Source organism: Microcaecilia unicolor, chromosome 2, assembly GCF_901765095.1.
Source record: "Microcaecilia unicolor chromosome 2, aMicUni1.1, whole genome shotgun sequence".
In the NCBI taxonomy this organism is placed as follows: Eukaryota; Metazoa; Chordata; class Amphibia; order Gymnophiona; family Siphonopidae; genus Microcaecilia; species Microcaecilia unicolor.
The window spans coordinates 130,781,365-130,798,655 of record NC_044032.1 but is presented as its reverse complement, the minus strand read 5'-3'; the positions used below and the strand labels follow the sequence as shown (position 1 = coordinate 130,798,655).

The 17,291-nt window shown below is 43.1% G+C and overlaps 1 protein-coding gene across 2 annotated transcripts in view; it reads right to left on the bottom strand.

Annotated features, from left to right (window-relative positions):
* Positions 1 to 17,291, bottom strand: part of CCDC125 (coiled-coil domain containing 125) — a 78,820-nt gene that overhangs the window by 3,674 nt on the left and 57,855 nt on the right. For both annotated transcript variants that reach the window (XM_030193326.1, XM_030193327.1), the window contains exon 10: positions 5,850 to 6,027. In XM_030193326.1, coding sequence (XP_030049186.1) covers positions 5,850 to 6,027 — 178 coding nt within the window. The remainder of the gene's footprint in view (positions 1 to 5,849; positions 6,028 to 17,291) is intronic.

Sequence of the window (17,291 nt, the reverse complement as noted above, 5' to 3'; positions counted from 1 at the left end):
CTTGAGAGACTGAGAGGGAACTAGATGAATTCTGGAAAAGGTGGTCACCCAGCCCAAGGTCTGAATAAATGATACCACTTTAGAGGTCGCTTCCAAGCTGTCCCGATACGAGGAAACCCTGATCAGCCAGTAGACTAGGTAAGGATGCACCCTGATACTCTGCTGGTGGAGGAAGGCCGCCACCACCACCACCATCACCTTGAAGAAGGTCCTGGGGGGCTGTGACAAGGCCAAAAGGAGGTGCCCAGAACTGAAAATGTCTGCCCATGACCATAAAATGAAGGAGCCGCTAGTGAAGGGGACAAAATGGAATGTGAAAATGTGCTTCCTTGAGATCCAAGGAGGTAAGAAACTCACTTAGTTGGACCGAAGAGATCACAGATCGAGTAACATAGTAACATAGTAGATGATGGCAGAAAAAGACCTGCACGGTCCATCCAGTCTGCCCAACAAGACAAACATATGTGTAAACCTTACCTTGATTTGTACCTGCCTTATTCAGGGCACAGACTGTACAAGTCTGCGCAGCAGTACTTCCCGCCTCCCAACCACCAGTCCCAACTCCCATCACCGGCTCTGGCACAGACCGTATAAGTCTGCCCTCCACTATCCTCACCTCCCAACCACCAACCCCTCTTCCCCCCACCTGCTCCGCCACCCAATTTCGGCTAAGCTTCTGAGGATCCATTCCTTCTGGAGTAGTCTCCATTCTGAAATGCATGACCCCGAGCGTCCCATTGACCTGCTTGGATGAAAGGAGCCTTCTTTTTTCAGGACCATGAAATAGATGGAACATCTTCCCAAACCTAACATCTGGTGGAACTGGAACCACGGCACCCAAATGCAGGGGTTCCTCTAAGGTGTTCGGGACTGCTGCTCTCTTGAGCACAGCCCTGCACGAGACGCCAAGAAAAAAAATATCAGCAATAGGGTGGGAGAATTTCTGCTTGTAGAGGTCTCTCAAGATCTCTAGGATCCACTGGTCTGAAGCAATGCGGGTCCACTCCTCAAAAAAACTGGACAGACGGCCCCAATGACAAGCGAGGAGAGACCCTGTATATCTTCACTGCAATAAGTGAGGGGCAACGGCCACCTGAGAGGGCTGTCTGCCCGCTCTTTTGTCCCCACAAAAGGAAAACCATTTAGACTGATAACGAGAATGGGAAAATCACTCCAGCCTAGCACCGGGAGTCCTGAAAAGGAGAGCGTGACTGAGCAGAATAAGCAGAAAATCTCAGCGTCCTCTGGCAGAAGGTGGGACTTAAGACTCCCCCACTCCTTAACCAGATTCTCTGGATCTTCACCAAACAGAAGCTTTCCTCTAAAGGGAAGCTTAGTGAGAAGCAACATCAGCCGCCCATTTCTGAAGCCACAAGGAGCACCTAGCTGAGACCGCCATAGCCATCAGCCAAGAAGGCCAAGCCCATCTCCAGGAAAGGAAAATCCATAGAACCAGGATCCAGATCTCCAGCAGAGTCTGCAGCTTGCTGGACCACACTCAGGCAGGCTCTAGCCACATAAGAATCAGCAACAGACGCCTACAGGGCAAGGGCAGCCCCTTCAAAGGACATCCTCAGAACTGCCTCAATCTTACAATCTTGCATATCCTTAAGAGCCATATCTCCATGAAAAGGATTTATGGTATTCTTAGTCACTGCAGTGACCAAAGAATCCACAGCCAGGAACCTGAGGGACTCTAGCTCCTCAGACATCAGCGGGTAAAGGTGAGACATGGCCCACGCAAATTTGAGGTTAGCATCAGGCGCACTCCAATGGGCATCAATCAACTTGTGCATTGCCTCATGGATGTGGAAGGTCTTAGAAGGCCTTTTAGTGCCTGACATTATGGGATTAGAGTTAGCAGAGGAAGGCTGGGAGGACGAATGTCCAGATCTCTGGAGATCAAGGAGGGCAATTCTCTGTGGAACAACCTGGCCATGGAAGTATAGTGTTTTGAAACTTTTTGACGTGGATGCAGCAACTTGGTCTTCAAGGGTCAGATGCTGCTGTGTTCTGCACTAATTACAGTGCATGTAACGTACAATTTGGCATTGCCAGAGAGATCCCATTGCAGTAGTCAAGTTTATTACCAAAGCTTGAATTAAATGTTAATAGTTATCATAATCCAAACGTGGTTTTAATCTGTGTATCACCCTTAATTTATAAACAATTTTTGAACCACTAATTTCTTGTGAGATCTCAACAATAGCTATGAATCAAGCTAAATGAGAAACTGCAATTCGTATTCATCTGAGTTCAGATCATCTAGAGAATTGGAACCAAATGACCTTGGCAGCACCATCAGCTCAGGGTTTTTTGTTTCGGTTTTTTTTAAACATTCAAACTTAATCTACAAGTAAACATCCAATCCTGCTCTTGTGCCAATACATTAGAATATAATGTAAACCAATCTTTTCCAACCCATGGCCCGGGAGCCAAAACTCGGCCCGCCAGCTTCATTTTTCTGGCCTGCAGAAGCTCAGCAGAAATACAGATTCCTCCAATGAGATCCCTGCTTCCCTGCCACAACTCCTCTAACTAAGCTTGTGCCGTATGGCACTGGAAGTTCAGGTTGGTCCTGCAGTTTCAAGTCTCACGAGACCAACTCTAACTTCTGGCACTGCATGGTCCAGCTCACAGTTAGAGGAGTCACGGAAGTGAAGCAGGGATCTCACTGGAGGACGTTGCAGCTGAAGCTAGGTGATGCACAATAAGTTCAACTAAAACAAATGAGGACTCTTCATTTTTTTCAGCTTTTTCTTCCTTTGGTACTTTATGCTCAACTGATATAAAAATGAACCAAAGGTGCGTAAAGGCAAGGAGGGTGGGCGGTCTGAACTTGAGAGAGAGAGAGAGAGAGAGAGAGAGAGTACCTCAGGGCTCTGCCTTGGGACCTTTTCTTTTCTCCATCTATACTTCTTCCCTTGGTGCTCTGATCTCATCCCATGGTTTTCACTATCACCTTTATGTTGATGACTCCCAGACCTACCTCTCCACACCAGAAATTTCAGCAGGAATCCAGCACAAAGTATCAGCCTGCCTGTCTGACATTGCTGCCTGGATGTCTCACCACCATCTGAAACTAAACATGACCAAGTCCGAGCTTCTTATCTTTCCCTCTAAACCCACCTCTCCTCTTCTCCCATTCTCTATCTCTGTGGATAACACTCTCATCCTCCCTGTTTCAACAGCTCATAACCTTGGGGTCATCTTTGACTCCTCTCTCTCTTTCTCTGCATATATACAACAGGCTGCTAAAACCTGTTTCTTTCTCTATAATATCACCAAAATTCATCCCTTCCTTTCTGGGCATACTACCAAAACTCTTACCCACACTCTTATCACCTCTCACTTAGACTATTGCAACTTGTAACACTCCAACAGAATACATATCAAATACAACATATCTATCTATATATGAATAAAATGACACTCCAACAGAATACATATCTAATATAACTTATCAGTGTAATCAAATTACCGTATTTTTCGGACTATAAGACGCACTTTTTTCCCCCCAAATTTGGGGGGGTGCGTCTTATAGTCCAAAGGTAGAGATTTAGCAGGCCGGCCGCCCTCCCTCCGAGTTCGAGATCGCCCTCCCTAGGGTTACCTCCCCTCTCCCCCGGCCCTGTCACCACCTCTCCCCTTACTCACGCGATCTTCCCTGTTGGTCTAGTGACATTGGGGCAGGAAAGAGCCCCCTCTTTCCTGCCCAGCACGCTGCTCTGCATCCTCCTGTATGCTGCCTGTGACGGTCTCGGCGAGATTCAAAATGGCCGCCGAGAATTGAAGTCTCGCGAGGCCACTTCAATTCTCGGCGGCCATTTTGAATCTCGTCGAGACCGTCACAGGCAGCATACAGGAGGATGCAGAGCAGCGTGCTGGGCAGGAAAGAGGGGGCTCTTTCCTGCCCCGACGTCACTAGACCACCAGGGAAGATCGCGTGAGTAAGGGGAGAGGGGAGGTAACCCTAGGGAGGGCGATCCTGAACTCAGAGGGTGGGATTCGGACAAGACGCACCGGAGCACCTAGGTTTTAGAGGAGGGAAAAAGTGCCTCTTATAGTCCGAAATTTTTTTTTCCTATTTCCCTCCTCTAAAACCTAGGTGCGTCTTATGGTCCGAAAAATAGGGTATGCCAAAGTCAACTGATATCTTAGATCAAAATATACCTGAAAGTCAAACCTGGCTTTAAGGACTTGAGAGTTGAGCTGAGGAACTTGTTTAATTGCTGACTAGGGAAGCAGTTAGGAAAAGGGAAAGAAACCTCACACACCATCTTCTTGGTTCTCAATTATAATACGTATTCCGCGCCATCCCACCACCAAACAGACTAGACAGGGAACATAATAGCATTCAGAGTTCCAATTCATTCCCTTTCAAAGCTTGTTATCCTCCTTACAATTATAACTTTGCTGCTGATGCTGTTTTTAATGTTTTGATGACAGAATGACCATAAATATAACAGACTCCTGGGGTAACTGCATAAGCCTGCTTTGTGCCTTCAAGCTAGTGTCTCCTAAGTGTCTCTGTCTAACACATAATTACTGCAGAGACAATAACAGCAGAAATGCTGATACTAAGATGGGCATTATCTAATGACAAGACATTCCCAGTTCTGTGTTCCAATTTTAATAGGAGGGGATGGGAGTCTATCCTAAAAAGGATTTTAGTTGGTAAAACAAGGAGATGAGGCCCAGACATCAGAGCATTCACGAATGTAACCAGGCCATGATTACACACGGGGAAGAATTCCTCCACAAATAGGGACATCATAAAGGACTAAGGATTGCTGAATTATACAGATGACAAATCACTGTTTCATGGAAATGCTGAACATTCTGATTAAAAACATGATTATGAAATACATTAGATAAGTAACTTGGTGGTTAAAATTTAAAAAAAACAACAAAACAAAAAAACCCCAACAAAATCTTAACCACCTCTGATACTGCACAGCTTAGAAATCTAATCCCTTCTGTTTTAGAAGAATAACTCCCCATCCAATATGGTTGGTCCTTCATCCTGTACAATGTGAACAAACACTGGAGTAGTAGTGCAGGTGAACTTCTTAGACTGCTGCTATTCCCACACTACAAATACCTCTGTGCTTACCTCAAGGGTCTCTCTGTCAACAAGTGGAAAGCTACACTAATTAGGTCTCCTTTAGACCTTGCATCAGGACTTCTGAAATCGTCTAATCTTATACAAGCTGTACCAGCTAAAATCTTTCCAGCATCATTTTCAGCCTGGCTACTTCTATGTAACAGCAAAGAGAGGAAACAAAGTACAAGCAAAAGCCCAAACAGCAAAAAAACAGCACCAAGGCCCTTAAAAAAAGGGACACAATTCTTTAATTATTAAATTGGAACCTGTACGAAACAGTCTTTGGAAAAGACCCAACACGGGCTGTGTTTCAGCGCTATTTGAGCACTATCTCTTTACATGTGTGGAGGAATATATATCGCTACTACTACTACTACTATTTAGCATTTCTATAGCTGCTAGGCATAGTGTCTGATAGTTCTGCTGAGCTACTCCACACAATTCTCCCCGCTATCACTGTGACCCCTGACAGAGGCACGAGGCGCCGAAACACGGCCCGTGTTGATTCTTTTCCAAAGGCTGTTTCATACAGGTTCCAATTTAATAATTAAAGAATTGTGTCCCTCTTTTTAAGGCCCTTGGTGCTGTTTTTTTTTTGTTTTTTTGCTGTTTGTACTTAACTATGTAAACTACAGCAACAAAACAAAACCAATTATAGCCCTTGTTGCGCCTTTCAGTTTCAACCTATGGAGCATGAATATGTTCACAAGATGAATATTGAAAGCATATAAGGGATAATCACCATCATCCATAAGGTGCTTCCAGTTGTTCATGCGCTTGGTTTCTTTCACATAGCTTTTGTCCACATCATTGAGTCGGAGAGTCTGCTCATTCCTCCTCCTCAGTTGCTGCTCAAATGCAATCCTAAAGGCATCAGCCACTATCAAGGCTTCCTCTTTACTCTTCTTCTCAAGTTCAAACTGTTGTACAAAATGTAAATTAGTTTTAGGGCACATCATGCAAGCTTTGACTGTTTGTAAATATAAATGCTGGATGGGAAGCAACAAATGTTCTTTGATACCACACCAGATGTGAACAGTGACTAGGGGTGGGTGGGGCGAAGGGTGAACAGTAATGAACTAATAATCTTATAACCTTACAACACGGTTTTGATATTACCACACCTCCAGTGGATCACATTCCAACGCAATAGTGTCCTCTGGAGGAAAAAGAAATACAGTTAAGAGACTATTTTAAAAGTTGTGGGTTAATATTTAGCCAGCAGCAATCAGTGGTTTTTTTTCTGTTTTCTTTTGTTTTATTTTTTTACACTGACTGCTATGGGCTAAATTAGACCTGAATATTCAATGCTGTGCCATGTCCGAGCATCTGATTGAATACTTGGGTCTTCTGCAGACCAAAAAGTTATGCATACCTAACTGAGCAAAGATAGGACTGCATTTTATGGAAGTCCTACCTGCCTAGTTAGGTATGGGGGCACCAGCACTGATTATTACCAATGCCTACATAACTTTTGGGCCCACTCCAACTCTGCCTGGATTGTGCTGGGGCACTCAGAGCCAATATTCAGTAGCAATGCCCTTTTAAGCACCATTGAGTATTGGCGGCCAACCCACGCAGTGTAATCTAACCAGACAGAAACCTCTCCTGTCCAGTTAAATTGCTTTGAATATTGGGCTCTTGGTTTTTACCCAAACCTCAGCGATTCCTAGCTTGGTAAAAGCTGTATAAAAAATTTTCAATTCATTCCTTTTTGCCCCCCCCCCCCCCCCAAAAAAAAAAAGGTTTTCTACAAATTTTTCCTATGAATGCTGTATTCATTTTTTATATATTACACTCACTTTAAATAAGCTTCACTGGTTGCCTATTGAATGGTGAATCTGCTATAAGATTCTTTTTGGCTAACATACCAACCGACCAGACTCCTTAGGTCAGCAACACAAGACTTATTGGATGTTCTAATCTTATTTAATACAATGCTTATATTCTGAAGATACCTTGTAAGTTCTATGTAGATCACATAAAAAGATACCAGAAATACCTGGGAAAATACACATATGACCTTTGCATTATAGGTAACTTTAACTTGCATGAAATATGAGAATTCTATATTTTACATTGCAGGCCCGAAACTATGGAACATCTTACTTAAGAAATGTCTTAAAAGTCTCTAGGATTTTAAGACACCTCATGTGGAAAGCCTCCTTAAGATCAAGATGTAGCAATAACGCCAACTTTTTTACCTCCCCTTCTGTTAAGGGGAAAAGGAGAATGTCAATTTCTAAGAAATCCTTGGCTGTTCAGGATGCTAGATTATGGAAGGATAGTGATAGTTTATTTTTGCTTTCCTTTCTCATTCTTGTCTTCATTTTAGAAAGAAAGTTAAAACGTTTCTTTTTAAGAAATATGTGCTCTAGTTTTTGGTTATACATGGCTCAACTACTATAATTAGTTGCAAAGTACTTCATATAATACTATATTCCTGTGAAGTGCAAAAAGATTATTACTGAGAAAGGGAAAAAAGCCTCTGTGCCCAAACCTCCACTCAATATATATTTTAAAGAGGGTATAGAGGAAATCACATGGGTCAACTGTCTTCATTGGCATAAAAAACCCTTCTCTTTCACTCCATATTGCTAAAAACTTCACAGGAATGACAAACTCATGGATCCTGTGAAGTTTTTAGCAATATGGAGTAAAAGAGATAAGGGTTTTTTATGCCATTGAAGACAGTTGTTGACCCATGTGATTTCCTCTATACCCTCTTTAAAATATATATTGAGTGGAGGTTTGGGCACAGAGGCTTTTTCCCTTTCTCAATAATATTCTTTTTGTACTTCACAGGAATATAGTATTATATGAAGTACCTTGCAACTGACATAAAGAGAGATTTTTTTTGTGTTTATATATTAGACTCTCTCACCCTTTTTGTTGATTGATCAACTACTACTACTACTACTATTTATCATTTCTATAGCGCTACAAGGCATATGCAGCTTGTTCTGGCATCTTGATTAATGTAACCCACTTATAACTGAAAGGTTGTAGCAGGAAATAAGCCATGATGTTAGTGTTGACAGTGGCATGGAGGCAACCAGATTGGCCATTGATTACTAGAGAGTTATAGCTAAAATGGAATATGTCTACCTTATGACAAAACTTGCAGCCCTATGCAGATCTTTTCAAAAGATATGGGAGCCCTATGAACGTTGGTAAAACATAAAAGGATGGACTGGCACCTAATCTGAGAAATGTTAGAAAGGGAGAGAGTATGAGCTGATTTGAGCAGCAATCCTGTCTCCCTGCCACCACAGAACTACTGGATGGTTCAAATTGTTACACTGCTTTAGCAGGGGAGAGAAAGTCTAGAATAGGGGAAGAGTAAACCACCCCTCCGCCAATACAGTTTTTTTTATACTGTATAACTTTTTTGCGGGTGTAGATCTCTTGTTCATTTAAAAGAGACTTCTATCTTGCTTTGTGCAAATGTTCAGGAGCTTAGCCAAGATTGGATAACAGAGCCGGTAGTGGGAGGCGGGGATAGTGCTGGGCAGACTTATACGGTCTGTGCCAGAGCCGATGGTGGGAGGCGGGGATAATGCTGGGCAGACTTGTACGGTCTGTGCCCTGAAAAAGACAGGTACAAATCAAGGTAAGGTATACACAAAAAAGTGGCACATTTCTTGGGCAGACTGGATGGACTGTGCAGGTCTTTTTCTGCCGTCATCTACTATGTTACTATGACCCTTATCTGAAGTAGTGGGAATGGTGGTCGTCATCCTTAACTGCACGTTTTGTTTTGACATTAATAAAAATTCCTGTTACAGTTTTTACTGTAATCTAACCATCTGTCAAAGGGTTACTGGAGAGAAAATATGCTGTCAAAACATCATAACTATATGTATAGGAGACACGTTTTGCTATAAATACTTGCTTCAATTAGCAGGAGCAAATGGTCCTTAGAACAAAATGTGGCCAATTTGGGTTAAACTGTTGGTTCACCAAGCCTAGCATGTTGTCTTCGACGACACCCCTCCCCCAACAGAAAAACAGAGTTTAGCTATGTGCTCCCAGTAGCTAAATACTAAGTAGTGACCCAGACCCCCCCCCCCCCACACCCAATCTCTTTTTATGTCTTTGTCTTCCAAACCACATCCATTCTTTTTGAGTCCTGCTATGAACATAAGAACATAAGCGTTGCCATACTGAGACAAAATGAAGCTCCATCAAGCCCAGTATCCTGTTTCCAACAGTGGCCATCCAGGTCACAAATACCTGGCAAGATCCCAAGAGTAAACAGATTTTATTCCGCTTATCCTATAAATAAGCTACAGATTTTCCCAAGTTCATCTTAATAATGGCTTATAGACTTTTCTTTTAGGAAATTATCCAAACATGTTTTAAACTCTGCCAATCTAACTGCTTTTACCACATTCTCTGGAAATTAATTCCAGAGTTTAATTACACACTGAGTGAAGAAATATTTTCTCCAATTTGTTTTAAATGTACTACTTAGTAGCTTTATTGTGTGCTCCTGTGTCCTTGTATTTTTGGAAAGCATAAATAAGCGATTCACGTCCACCCGTTCTACTCCACTCAGTATTTTATAGACCTCTATCATATTTCCTCTTGGCCATCTCTTCTCCAAGCTGACGATCCCTAGCTTCTTTAACCTTTCCTCATAGGGAAGTCATCCCATCCTTATTATCATTGTCACTGACCTTCTCTAATTCCGCTATATCTTTTTTGAGAAGAGGTGACCAAAACTGCACGCAGTATTCGAGGTGCGGTCGCACCAAGGAGCTATACAAAAGCATTATAATATTCTCAACTTTATTTTTCATTACTTTCCTAATAATTCTTAATATTCTATTTGCTTTCTTAGTCACCACTGCACACTGAACAAAGAGTTTCAATGTATCGTCATCAACGATGACACCTAGATCTTTTTCCTGGGCAGTGACTCCTAATGTGGAACCTTGCATCATGTAGTTATAGTTTGGGTTCCTCTTTCCTACATGCATCACCTTGCATTTAAATGTCATCTGCCATTTGGATGCCCAACATCCCAGCACTTAAATGTCATCTGCCATTTGGATGCCCAACATCCCAGTCTCGTAAGGTCCTCTTGCAATTTTTCACAATCCTCTTGCTTGCTGTGACCACACTGCCTGGTAGCAGATTCCACAACTACCCACTGACTAAAGAAATATTTTCTCATGTTTATCTTGAAACTGCAAACTTTCAGTTTAGATGCCCCCAACCATAGTACCTTTTCATGGGCTAAACAGCTTACTTATGATTTTGTCTTTTCTGCTAATGATCCTGTAGGTGCCTATCATGTCTCTTCCTCAGTCTTCTCTTTTCCAAGCTAATCAGCCTTTCTTTGTAGGAGATATCCCAATCCTCTTACAATTCTGGTTGCCCTTCTCTCTCAAGCTTCTCTATATATTTTTGAGATGGTCAACCAGAACAGCAAACGGCATCCCAAGTGTGGTTGCACCAGAGCTCAATATATATTTATTTATTTATTTATTGTTTGCATTTGTATCCCACATTTTCCCACCTCTTTGCGGGCTCAGTGTGGCTTACAATAAGATATGAATACAGAGAATACAGTTGATACAAATTGGTTATGGGTTACATTGTACAAGTTATGATAATCAAATTATCATTAGGAATATCACAATGGGACATCAACAGGGAGACTTTGGGAGGAGATAATAGGAAGTTTAAGGGTAGTGTTAAGACATTTAGGCACATGGTTTACCTATTCCTGTAAGTATATGTATGAGTAATGTGGAATTGGGGGGAATGAGAGATCTTGAGTGGATGTGTGATGCATTGATGTAAGTGAGTGTAGACTCTATGTGTTTTGGTTTTTTCCGTAGATTGACTCAAACAAGTGGGTCTTCAGTAATCTGCGGAAGGATGCTTGTTCGTGGATCGCTCTTAAGTTGCATGGCAGTGAGTTCCAAAGCTGCGTGCTCGTGTGAGAAAAGGTTGACGCATGTAGCGTCTTGTATTTCACGCCCTTGAAAGTAGGGAAATGGAGGTTGAGGTATGTTCGGGAAGATCTCCTAGCATTTCTGGGTGGTAGGTCAATCAACTCGGACATGTAGGCTGGGGCTTCGCCGTAGATGATCTTGTGGACTAGTGTGCATACCTTGAAGGTGATGCGTTCCTTCAGTGGAAGCCAGTGTAGTTTCTCTCGTAGTGGTGTTGCCCTTTCATATTTTGGTTTTCCGAAGATGAGTCTGGCTGCTGTGTTCTGGGCTGTTTGAAGTTTCCTCAGTGTTTGCTCTTTGCCGCCTGCGTATAATGAGTTGCAGTAATCCAGATGGCTGAGGACGAGGGATTGCACTAAGTTACGAAAGACGAATCTTGGGAAGAGTGGTCTTATCCTTTTCAGTTTCCACATGCAGTAGAACATCTTCTTAGTTGTGTTGTTTGCGTGGGTTTCCAGTGTTATGTGGCGGTCGATAGTGACTCCAAGGATTTTTAGCGTTTCTGAGATTGGAAGGTTTAGGTTTGGTGTGTTTATCGCGTTGAATTCGTTGGTGTTGTGTTGGGAGGTGAGTACCAGGCATTGAGTTTTTTCTGCATTTAATTTCAGACGGAATGTGTCTGCCCATGTGTTCATGATATGTAGGCTTTGATTGATTTCGTTGGAGATTTCTTTGATGTCATGTTTGAAGGGGATATATATTGTCACATCATCAGCGTATATATGTGGATTGAGGTTATGGTTTGATAGGAGTTTTGCTAGGGGGATCATCATTAGGTTGAAAATAGTTGGTGAGAGGGGTGATCCTTGTGGAACTCCACATTCCGGTATCCATGCCTTGGACGTGGTTGAGTGTGATGTAACTTGATACGAGCGCAGGGTTAGGAACCCCTTGAACCAGCTTAGGACATTTCCTCCAATGCCAAAGTATTCAAGTATGTGTAGTAGGATTTCATGGTCGACCATGTCAAAGGCGCTTGACATGTCAAATTGTAGGAGGATTTGTTAGTTATGAATACGTTTCCAAATTATCCTTAACATGTAGTTAACTTTTCTGGCCTCAGTGGCACATTGTGCCAATGGTTTCAACGTATAGTCAACAGTAACTGCAAGCCTCTCTCAATACTGATTTCTCAGAATGGACTCCAGAAATGTATACTGCTAAGGCACCCTTTGCTTTGGCTGGTGGGGATGCCCAAGCTCGCCAGTGGAAGAGGAGGTCTTTTGACTGAGCTCCCTGTGCCATATGAGAAGCGGGGAAGCTGGCAGCGTGCTTCCAGCCGCCAACACCATTAGTCCCTGTGCATGCTCAGTTCATGCACATGAACTGAGCATGCACAGACATGAACTGAGCATGCATAGGGAGTGCCAGGGATGGCGGCTAGAAGCACTCTGACGACTTCCCTGATGCTCAATGGCATGGGATAACAGAGAACCTATTCCACTGGTGGGGCTTGGGCATCCCTGCAATCCAAGGTATTAATTTTAATGTGACAAGATAGAGAGAGAGGAAATATATGGGCCCTCCCCCAGAAATGGACTTCTGGCTACGCTATATATTAAGTTCCATTTGTCATTTGGATGGCCAAGATCCCAGTTTTCTAGATCTTCCTGCAATTTTACCCTGTCAGCATATTGTTTAACTATATAGTTTACTATCTTTTGCAAATTTTGCTTCTCAGACAACACTCCATCCATAAGGCATGTCTACCTTAAGTCTCAGAACTCACTGTCTTCTTCCCTTTACCCAATTGCTGATCTGTCAATGTATGCTGCTCCATATCCCGTCAGTTTTCAGCATTATCTCTTTGGTGGTATTTTGTTGAATGCTTTTTTGAAGTACAAATAGACTATGCTTACCATCATTCATGTTCCTAATTACAATCTCAAACAGTTCTAATAGATTTATGAGAGATGATCTGATCTGCCTTCTAAAATCCATGCTTATTCCTGATTATAACTTTTTCCCCCTATGTATGTAATGAATTTATTCTTGATAGTTATTTTTATCATCTTATCTGATGTTGATGTCAGGCTTATAGTCTATAATTTCCTGGTTATCCCCTGGATCTCTTTTTTATGTTTAAATATATGTTTTTTTTTTTTATTGAAAATACACTCTCAGTAATCAAATAACAATCCATTTTCATAGAAACTTACAGACTCTAGAGAAAACTAGAAGATATACTAATAGATCAAGGATTTCCCAAGAGCCATCCCTCTTCCCCACCCTGTCCAACCCCAACCCATCCCTCCCCATCCCACACTGCACAAGAAAAGCAAATACCATGGCAAGGGGAATGCATTAGTTAAGCATTCTACTGCGGGCGGATAGCTGTAGAGTGTCTCAAAAATGCTCCCAAATACGTTGAAAGCCTTCCCCTTTTACAGAAGAAAAATATGAAGCAGCAAGACGCTCCATGGACAATAATGTGATTATTTGCACCTGACAAGTCAAAAATGTAGGAGCTGTCGAATCTTGCCAAGATAACATAATTACCTTCTTCTTCACCATCACTGTTCTTCTGAGGAAACCCCATAACCCAGGCGGGATAGGTTGTGAAAAGTCCACAATGATCAAATAACAATTTTGGAGACAGAACTATCCGTCTAGACCACTGAGTGGATACACTGTGCAACACCATCACCCAAAACATATGACAGAGTTGTTGATGAATGATGACATTTAGGACAAGCAGCAGAGGAGCTTATAGATGCTTTGTGGCCTGAGAAGAGATGAAAGTCGTAAAACAAATTTATATTGCAACTCCCAGAGCACCAGTTTACCAATCTGTCCCTGAACTCCAGGACACAGTTTTTCACTGTACAGCAGAACTGTCCACTCCTAATTCTGAAGACCATGCTTTGGACTAACGCGCATAATCCAAATCCTTAGCTGTGTCCTGCAAAAAACAATGATGGTAGGCCAGGGCACTTGATTCTGGGAGCCCAGGGTTAAGGCCGAACTGACAATCTCTTGGACCTCTTTGCTCAGATTCTCCCAGCCTAGACTGCTCACATAATGGCGCAGGTAAGAATAAGCTAAGCAATCAATTGCTGGCATAGAATACTCAAGTTTGAAACTCCAAGAAAGGCTTCAGCCTACCATCATCTGTTAAAGTTGATATAAATAATGGATTCCCTGTGATCTCCAGTGTGTAAAAACATCCAGAGTCTGATCCAGGGGGAAAGTCCGGGTTCCCACAAAGAGAAAGAAAAGGTGAAACTGCAGCAGAAAAGCAATGGCACTTGAATTGCTTCTGCCAAGTGACACAAACTGACCTAATAATCAATTTGCCTCGCAGGACCCGAGGCGTTTTTCTGAGTATGGTGTGTAGTTGCCAGCTGAAACGTTCATTAGGGGTAAAGGGTGTTTCCAGAGAGATCACTGAAAAGGTTTTAGTTCCCCTAAACCACTCATTGAGATGTCTCATTGTGCATGCAACAGTCAAATAACGCACATTTTCCATGTTCCCTGGGTTTCTGTAGAATCTTAATAGGCAGTCAGGCAGTGCCAACCCTGCCATAAAAACTGCTAAATCTCAGCACAAAGGAGACGTTTGTCATGAGCCTCGAGATACAACAGAAGCATATGAAACACATAAAGCCAGTGCAGAGCATCACGTTAAACAGACTTATCTGGCCCATGGGTGACACTGCAGAAGACTAATAAGCACCATGTTAGCATCATGTGATCTGAGCTCTTAAAGCTCCAGGCACACTGGCTCCTTCCAGTTCTCTGGTATAGCAGTTGTTGGTGACAAATTGTAAATCAGTGTTATTTCTGTATGTAATTTCTAATTTTTTCTCTTTCAGAACTTTGGGATGGATTCCATCTAGCCCTGGGGATTTGGTATAGTATATATCTATATTTTTATATCACTGCCTTCTGCTCCAGTGATATCTTTTAGTATCTCAGAGGCACGACCCTTAAGGAAGGCCTCTGGTTTGGGGATTACCCCAACATCCTTCCTGGTGAAAATAATCATTCAGTTTATCCATGGTGGTCTTGTATTTGACACCCCCCCCCCCAGAACTCCTTGTTCATCTATCTCCCTCTGTTAGCTCTATCATCCTTAGCACCTCAGTCTCCATCTGTCTTCAATCATGTATTAGACTGAAAGCTCCAAAAGAGCAAAGAGTGTTTTTAGGTGTATTTTCACAATGCCAAGTAAACACTGTAATGCCATATATAGTGATGTCAAAAGTATTTATCCCCTCCTGATTTCCCCTATTACTGCATATATTGTAAAGGGGTCCGCTTCCTCCACTCTGGGTTGGGGCCGGCAGCCCTGTTAGGCTCACAGGTTTACAGCAAAGAACCAGACTGCCATATGGACTTAAGACCAAAGTGCTTTATTCTCAATCAGTTCCACTCTCAAAACTGAAATGCAGTTCACAAACAGGGTTCAGGCCGGGTTCCAAACTCCAGCCAACATTCAGTTCCTTAACAGTTCAGGCCCACTTCCTTTGCACTACCTTCCCCTCTCCCTCAGAAGGGCTCAGTCAAAGTTCAGCCTGCTGTTCTATACATCCCAATAATTCAACCCTTTCACAAACCATCTCTTCAAAAGAAACCACTACTTAATGCCCCTGTCCTCTTCACAGCACCCCAGAGGACTCTGTACCAAACAGGGCTGGCAGCTTTCCTCCTACCTCACAGCACCACACCCCTGTGGCCTCTCACACTGCCTTCATGTGCTGGTCAGGGTTACATCTACATTCTCACACTCCATGGTAGCTTACTCTTCCCCCCCCCCCCCCCCCCCCGGAAGCTCCAGTGGCAGGCCCTTTCCATCCTCCACCTACTCCATGGCAGCTTCTCTCTCAATCAGTTTCCTCGCCCTCCTGGTGGCTGGGAGCCACCCGGAAAATTCTCCCTCTCTCACAGCTGGAGGGAATTATATACTGGCGATGCAGCTAAGGGACTGAGCTTCACCTCCCCTTCTCCCTCTAGTGGGGAAGGAAGTAACTGGCTCCCCTAGCACTGAGCCACTGCTCCCCCTGCTGGGGTTGGAAATCCGTTTCACCCTTTTGGGGCTACCCTCCTCTCTCCTGTTTGCAAGGGCTTCTGGGAACCGTAGTTCAGGGATTAGCTGCTTCTCTGTGGGGGCCCCGAGTGCTAGCTTTGTCACAATATATCACATTTAATGGTTTCTGATCTTTAAACAAAATATAATATTTGATAAAGGGAACCCCAGTAAACATAACACAGTTTTAAAATTACAATAGTACTTAGAAACATGACGGCAGATAAGGGCCATATGGTCCATCCAGTCGGCCCATCCTCAGTAACCACTAACTCCTCCTTTTCCTAAGAGATCTCACGTGTCTGTCCCATGCCTTCTTAAACTCCAACACAGTCTTCGTCTCCATGACCTCCACCGGGAGGGCATTCCATGCATCCACCACCCTCTCCATGAAAGAGTACTTCCACAGATTTGTCCTAAGCCTATTTCCTCTTAACTTCATCCTATGCTCTCTCCTTCTAGAGCTTTCCTTCATTTGAAAAAGGCTCACCTCCTGTACATTAATATCACTATTTAAACATCTCTATCATATCCCCTCTCTCCCACCTCTCTTCCAGCATATACATGTTGAGGTTCATCAGCCTGTCCCTAAATGTTTTATGATTGAGACCACTGAACAATTTTGTAGCCACCCTCTGAACCAACTCCATCCTGTTTATATCTTTCCTTAAGTGCAGTCTCCAGAACTGCACACAGTATTCCAAATGGGACCTCACCAGAGGCTTGTACAAGAACACTATCACCTTTTTTCTCCTGCTGGTCATCCCTCTCCTTATGCACCCGAGCATTCTTCTGGCTTTCAGTGTTGCATTTTCTACCTGTTTGGTCACCTTAAGGTCATCGGACACAATCACCACCAAGTCCCGCTCTTTTTTCGTGATGCGATGGGTCGGAGCAGTAGCTAAACAGCGAAGCTCCTCCATGTCCCTGCTTTTATTGGCTATTAATCTGCTCTACATGTGGTGATTTTGATACTTGACGAACAGGGTGGCTGTGGGAAGATACCCCTTACTGACATGGCAGATTGTGGCAGCACTCGTACCTCTACATGGCCTCTAAGGTGGTGGAAAAACGATCCGGTGACATCAACAAGAGGGCCCAAGCCCTCAGTTAGCTCCATTTAGATGTCAGAAATTACCGTAGTGGTCACAACGGCAGTAGAGGTGGCATTGGACAAGAAACTTCA